The sequence below is a fragment of the Macadamia integrifolia genome, chromosome 8 (assembly GCF_013358625.1).
Source record: "Macadamia integrifolia cultivar HAES 741 chromosome 8, SCU_Mint_v3, whole genome shotgun sequence".
In the NCBI taxonomy this organism is placed as follows: domain Eukaryota; kingdom Viridiplantae; phylum Streptophyta; class Magnoliopsida; order Proteales; family Proteaceae; genus Macadamia; species Macadamia integrifolia.
The window spans coordinates 27086380-27093540 of record NC_056564.1 but is presented as its reverse complement, the minus strand read 5'-3'; the positions used below and the strand labels follow the sequence as shown (position 1 = coordinate 27093540).

Genomic DNA, 7161 nt, shown 5'->3' with positions numbered 1-7161 from the left:
CTTGATTTTTAATCCATCAAGCTCCAATAGAGACAAGACTTGAAGATCAACTCCCATCCTTGTTGCTCTCGGTGGGTTTCAGTAGAAGGGGGGGGGAGAAGTTGGGTTCATTTTTTAATCAAGGACGAGCACAGATTTGTTCTTAAGCCATCTGGAGTTCCCCCTTTCTGATGTATTCTAAATATTTTAATTATGAGATGCTTGGACAAGGATTTAGGACTTTTTATGATTCAAAATATTTTAATTGTGGGATGCTTGGACAGGATAAGGATTTAGGATTTTTTATGATGTTTCTAAATAGTTTAATTATGAGGATGTTGGATCAATGTTTTGGATTTTTTGTGATATTTTTAAATATGTGACTTGGAAGAGAGTAGATTCATCTCTATTTCAAGAAGTAATAGTGTAATATAATTAAACTCAACAATTAAAGAAGGCCCATTTAAAAACCGGTTACGCCCGTTTAACATTAAACATGTCCGTGGCCCGGTTAAGGCCCGACTAAAACCCGATTAAGGCTCAATTTTAATGGCCCGATTATAGCCCGAGACCGACCGACTGAATATAAAGTGTACCTTGCCCTCACTAACTAAGCCCGATTAGTTAAATGGGCGGACACAGTGCAACCTTTAAAAGTCTTCAAGCCCGATTAAGCCCGACCGAAACCGAACCGGCCCGACCGATTGACACCCCTAGACTCTATGACCATGATGTAATACTTTAGCTCAATCTAGTTTTCTGTTATTTTTTTATTAGGGAAAAAAAAAAAAAAAAAAAGGCTAGAAAGAAACATCATTATGTCTTGAGGATTAAAAGTGTCAATGCTAAACACAACCTTTTTAATCTCTTCCTCTGAAGGAAGAGTGAGCAAAGTTAAATTTTTATATTAAGACATCATATAGTCAAACAAACTTTCAATAAATGAAGGATCCAAAACGTTGAAAGTAATCAAATATTTTAAAAAATGCAATGCAAAAGTTGTAGCCTTAGAAGGTGTATCAGTTGCTATTAGGGGTGTCAATTCCTAAACCGAACCGGTAAAACCGGTCGGACCGAACCGATAACAACCCGGATCGAACCGAACCGAAGCCTTATTGGTTCGGTTCGGTTTCGAGTATTGTAACCCCAAAACCAAACCGAACCGCACCGAAAACCGGATGAACCCGAAACCAAACCGAAACCGGCTCAAAACTCGGACCGAAACCGAAACACTCCAAAATTCATTAAAAAAATCAAAATTTGAATAGTTTTGTATACATTTGTATGGAAAATCGAATCCAAACTAGACCAAAAACCAAAACCAATCCGGTTACAAATCGATTTAAGAAACCGAAGTTCAACAATTCATCATTTGGTTGTTTCCTAATGGCTCCATACCGGTTTAAAAAACCGATCCAAACCGAAATGAACCTAATAAATCCAAACCGGTACCAACCCGAACCCAAACCGCACCGAAGCCGACACCGGACCGAAACCGATAAATCCTTAATGGGTCGGTTTCGGTCACTTCCAAACTCACACCGAAACCGGTGGAACCGGACCGAAACCGCACCAACCCGGACCGTTGACACCCCTAGTTGCTATAGACCCCTATTGGTATCAAATGGGACGAGCAAAATGTTTTCGCAAAGACACGTCAACTACGGTGTGGAAAAACATAGTATTCATGTCACCTTATTTAAGTATATAAGTACACTTAGACCTTTGCATCCAAAAAACTTCTTTCGTATCCAGCAACCAAGAAAGTGTTTTTAAGATCTATGATATTAGAAAAAATTTGGGATGAAACATTTGTGGGGCATGGGATTTCATTACAGGCAGACAGAACGTCAATCTTTTTTTTTTTTTTTAGTTCAAACATCAAACTGGCCATTAGTCCATTACCAATGGGTGAACCCTCTTCATGTTGGGTGGGTCTCACTAACATCTTGGACTTTCTTGGATAGGGATATAAGCAATTCATATAGAAATAAAATACTATTCGTAATTTTATATTCGAATCCGATTAGCTTTCGAATAAATTTGTATAGTTTTCTTAGCTTACACTAAAAAAAACAAACATCATTCATTGGTACTGGCATGACGTAAAATTGCAATTGTTTCCAAAGCAAGCTTTCCATGATATGTTGTGCGTCAAAAGTATACACCTGAATCAAAAGATATGACCATTTGAATAAAAGATTCCATTATGGGCATCTACATTGGCCTGGTTCAAAAACGTGGGTATGTGTCTGCGGGTTGTATGTTCTTGATCCTTGTAAAGCGAAGGGGCCCTTCCCTTCCGACTTTCACTTGAGGTTGGAATTTAGTATATTCTTTCACTTATATTTTTGTAGTTCTTTTTAAATAGTTTTGTATGCTTAGTATAGTGTAGTATAATGTAACATAGCATAGCTCGGCATGCTTAGCATATCATAATGTAGTGTATCATAGCATAGTGTGGTGTACAATAACGTTAAATAAGCATGATTGAGGTTAATCAATTAGTTTAATAGCAGTTAATTAATTAGAAATGCATGTATAGAGTTAAAGTAGCTCTATAATTAATATGTCTTTAATTAGATATGCATGATTTAGAATAATTATAATTAATGCAAGGATGCAAGAATAGTATGATCATACCTTAGTTAGCCAGATATGGTCAGACATGCAAGTTTAGGAGTAGAAAGATTGGTTTTTACTAGGTGGAGTGGATGCCTAATAGCTTCCCACATCCGTATCTTGACCTTTACCTCGAACTTTGGATTAGACCATATGGAATCACCAATCCTTTCCCCTAACCAGAGATTGGACCACCTCTAGGCCCATATCCTAGATGGCGACTCAACTTTTATGTTATCTTAACCTTTTGTCGCCACTAGAAGCAAGTGGGCCATGAACCTGTTTACCACCTACAACAACCCAATCTATTATTTAAGAAAAAGAAAATATTGTCAGGCTATGTACATTCCTATGAAATGACACCTCTGCCACCAATTATGGGAAGAGAGAGATAGACAAAGGGAGACGTTGGTGTATCACCATATAATAAACTATAACATTTTTATGGGAAGAAGAAATTGTCTAGTAGTAGGGCCCCTGCACATGAAATTACTTACAATCCCATGTTAAATAGAAAAATTTCATTGATGTTGATGTCCCTGCACGTACTCTCATTGGCCCCCGATCTCTTGCCCCATTCTTATTACTCTTCATACATGTACAAAAGTCTCATTTTATCCACCATTTACACACAAGGTGGCTACATCACTATAGAAAATAGTGGAATATAAATAAAGGGAAAAGGTTGGGCACTTTGTCAAGGTGTCTAACATGTATCAACCTCTCTTCTTCCCCTTTGAAAAAGACCTCCTTGCCCTCCTATGTCCAACCCTATGATTGATGCATATCACTAGCTTATGAAATCTAGTGCCATACCTAACCCACTGCCATAAATAAATAAAAGGATTATACACTGCGAGTAGTACACATCCTCTCACACTCACCCTTGTTGGGGTTGAACCCACTTCTTAACTAGGTTATATGAGAATTAATAAGCAACAAAACCAATCAACAAGTGAAACAAAATGTAATTGAAATTCAAATGGGGCAAATAATCAAATACCATAAGAGCAACACACATGAGATAAGAGATCGATTTACATGGAAAACCCTCCAATGAAGAGGGAAAAATCACAGGTCTCACAGTCTCAATAGAAAAACTTCAACCTCACCACTAAAACTCATTACCAAAGACTATGTAGAACACCTTAACCTTGTAGAGACAACCAACTCTTGCAATGATTGATTGCCTCTGTTCTTGAGTAACCTTTCTAAGATTACTCAACACTTATTTTTTATAGGTAGGGAAGGAAGTAGGCAACTTCCAGGAGGTTTGAACTTGAGACCTTCTGGTGAGCATGAGTTTTTTGCACACCATAGCTCACCAACTACACTAGGCAGTTGTTGTTAGATTACCCAACACTTGCTTCTCCTTCTTCCTTGAGTTCTTCCTCCCAACCAAGAAATAAGCTCACAATATGAAAACCCTAAAACCCCTTTCTTTGTTTTCTTTTCTCCCAAAATTGCTCACCTCTTTTTTTTTTTTTTTTTTGCCCTCCCTTTTTATGCAAAGACAATTTTAACACCCACAAACAAATGGGCCTGGAGTCATGTGAGCCCCCCTACAACAACCCTCATCCTCACTCTCACTCAAGAACACACTGAGGTCAGAGAAGATGACAAGAATAAGAGCACAAAAACCATCACACATTCTGAGCACAATCTCTCCTAATCACCATATTCTTACCTCCACTCTTCACTCCTATTGAACCCATCTTATCCATTGCTTCTGAAAAGGCCTGAAAGAACTTTTTCTTATCTTTCCCAAGAGACACAACAACGGGTCGGGTCCTTGGATCCAGGAACAATTCTTGATCAGTGGCCAAGAGCCCCATCTTAACCTGCGAATTCCTGTAATACACATGGTCGAATGCAAACGGCGTCTTAACGTCAAGTGGCGCAACAACATCAGTGTTGCCACCGGAGGCCGGACACATCATACATAAGGCTTTCAGAAGTCTCGGGTCGATGGATGGGTCGGGCTTTTTTGTGCCTTTATAGTTATAAAGCCGGTTCACAAAATGTTCGCAATGGGCAAAACCAATGGTGTGGGCACCCGAAAGCACCACCAAGTCTTCTAGGCTTAGACCCTTTGAGGCAAAGAGCTTGAGAAGGTCGTCCACCGTGGAATTCGCATGTGGGATATTAGAGCTCACCTTTGATGCCATTGAGACCTTGCCGTCCCACCTGCCTTTCTTCACTTGGTAATAAGGACCCCCTGCCTGCAGCCAAAAAATTTATGGTGTCAAAACCTAGTCCCAACCGATGAAACTGAGCTGCATCAAACTGAAATCAATACAAACACATGTTTTGGGTTGGAGTTTTGTAAGATTAAAATCAAATCAGACTCCATCAAAACCGATAAGAAGTTGTAATTCGATAATCATTGAGAGGAGAGAGGTGAATCAGAGAGTCTACTGTTATCTCATCGGAGTCACCTAACGCTGCCATGTCACCTAAACTGGCAATGTCATCATCACCACATAACCGATATTGCCAACAAAGGCAACCATAAAACAATATAAGACACCTAATCAAACTTTAAAAATAGAATCAAAATCAATATAACCCGACAAAAACGATAACAACCCAAAATTCATTAAAAAAAATAAATAATAAAAGAAAGAAACATACAATATATTAACATTTTAAATGGAAACAAATTGGTAAGAGAAACCAATGAGAGACCAAAACTGATGCACCCTTATCAATTCATGATTTGGTTTCACTCATTCTCACACTGAAATCAATGAATTCAAGACTGATCCAAACCGATGGATTGACACCCTACAAAAAAGTATAGAATAATCAACAATAAAACAGTGTGTGTGAACTGTGGGATTCGACTCTTCTCTAATCCTTAAACGTCCAATTTTTATTCAATTATTTTTGGTTTTTTTCAAAACCCAATGGTTGTGAAAGATTTTTTGAATTCAAACTCTATTTAACCCCTCGAATGCCTCAAACTTTCGTAATCTTTGAATTTAAAAAATATATGGGTGTTGAAATTGAACAAGAATTAGAAGATTAAGAATCGTAAAAGAGCCAAATCCCTAAGCCGTGGCCTGTGCATACACGGCGCACGTTAGAAGGAATGTAACGTTTATTTTGTTTCGGGTAATCATATTACCAGGTGAACGAAATCTCTGGCTGCGATGGCGAGAATGTCAGCACAGGAAACAACGCCGGGGCATTTGGTTTCGATTAAGCACTTAGCTTTCTCTATGCTATCGAACGCCACCCTTGCCAGGTCTTTGTTATCTTGCGCATCCTTCTCGGCCAATGATGAACTTCCAGGCTTTGACAATATCAGAACCGAAGCATCGCAGCCCTGAAATGAAACTCCCGTTAGTACAAAACCCAATTGGAAAAAAGAGAAAAAAAAAATTCAGGATTTCTAGAAAATGAAAGGATAATGGTCACTGCTAAAATGTACCAGGGGTTGAAACTTGCAGCCTACCGGAGACGACGTCGGACATGAAGCATCATAAGGGAGAAGGATCCCCTGGTACATGTTAGCTGCAGCCTTGAGTATATGCTAAAATGTGCTTTATTCTTCGTAGTTCAGAGGAGATCATTGATTAAAGGGTATTAATTACTTGGACAAAGCAATCATGGAAGAAGAGACGGATGGTTGCGGGCCCAGAGATTGGTGATTCATGGAACTGTTGAGAGGCCACTGAAGCGACGAGCTCTTCAAGCTGTGGGCAGGTCTTGTTGTAGTATTCCACAGAGAGCTGCTCTGAATAAGTCTTTGAAGACTCTAAGGTGGGTAACATCATGATCATTACAAGGATGAATAAACCAGTGTATACGAATAGAAAACAAGAAGAAGAAGAAGAAGAAGTAGACATCATTGAACAAAGTAGAAACTTGCAGACAGAGAGAGAGAGAGAGAGAGAGAGAGGGAAGAGGACGAAGTAAATGTGGAACCCAGATGTGTAGCTTTTGTAAGGCAACAGAACGAGATGGATTTGATAGCCATATAGGGGAGAATCAAGACCCGTGAAGCCCAGAAAAAAGAGCCTGAATAGAGAGAGAGAGAGAGAGAGAGAGAGATATGAGAAGGAAATAGAAAGTTGATTTCCTGTGAATCAAAAGTTCAAAAGTGCAGAAATGGTTTATGGGAATCTAAAAGGTCTAGGCCATATTAAAGTTAAAAGTTCTGGATCTTCTGTTCTGCTGCTGCATGCGTCCTTTAGTGGGTAGCAGATTCCACCTTAAAAGGACCACAGTGGCAGTTTGGTAGTTTCAATCATCAAAGTTATGTTAGTTTTTTTTTTTTTTTTTTGGGTAAGTAATTGTTTGTTATTGTGTCTCAACTTTCTTTTGGGCTGAAAATAAGGGTTCAAGCTAAGCCTTGGCAGTGCATCAATTGAGGTCTAATTCAATTCTTGACAAGGGCTACTAATGTTGTTGCAGATACCCTTATCTGAGGGCCATACACTCACGGATAAGATTGTTTGGCCAATTTCAATCATTGTTTATCTGTATCAGTTGAAGAAATGGACGCTGGATAAGGATGAAATCCGGGATTAATGGGATTGACGGATTTGTATG

General features: G+C 38.9%; 1 protein-coding gene across 3 annotated transcripts; it reads right to left on the bottom strand.

Annotated features, from left to right (window-relative positions):
- Positions 1–3555: 3555 nt before the first annotated feature.
- On the bottom strand, positions 3556–6527 carry LOC122087566 (peroxidase 19-like). Of its 3 annotated transcripts, none has more exons than XM_042656735.1 (3): positions 6201–6527; positions 5732–5932; positions 3556–4823 (listed from the first exon to the last, which is right to left on the bottom strand). In XM_042656735.1, exons 1-3 carry the CDS (start codon positions 6456–6458, stop codon positions 4245–4247), a joined length of 1038 nt encoding a protein of 345 aa, XP_042512669.1. In that variant the 5' UTR covers positions 6459–6527; the 3' UTR covers positions 3556–4244. The 3 variants fall into 3 exon arrangements, with proteins under 3 accessions (XP_042512669.1, XP_042512670.1, XP_042512671.1); XM_042656736.1 differs by having other exon boundaries at positions 6038–6339; XM_042656737.1 differs by having other exon boundaries at positions 6062–6339.
- Positions 6528–7161: the final 634 nt, after the last annotated feature.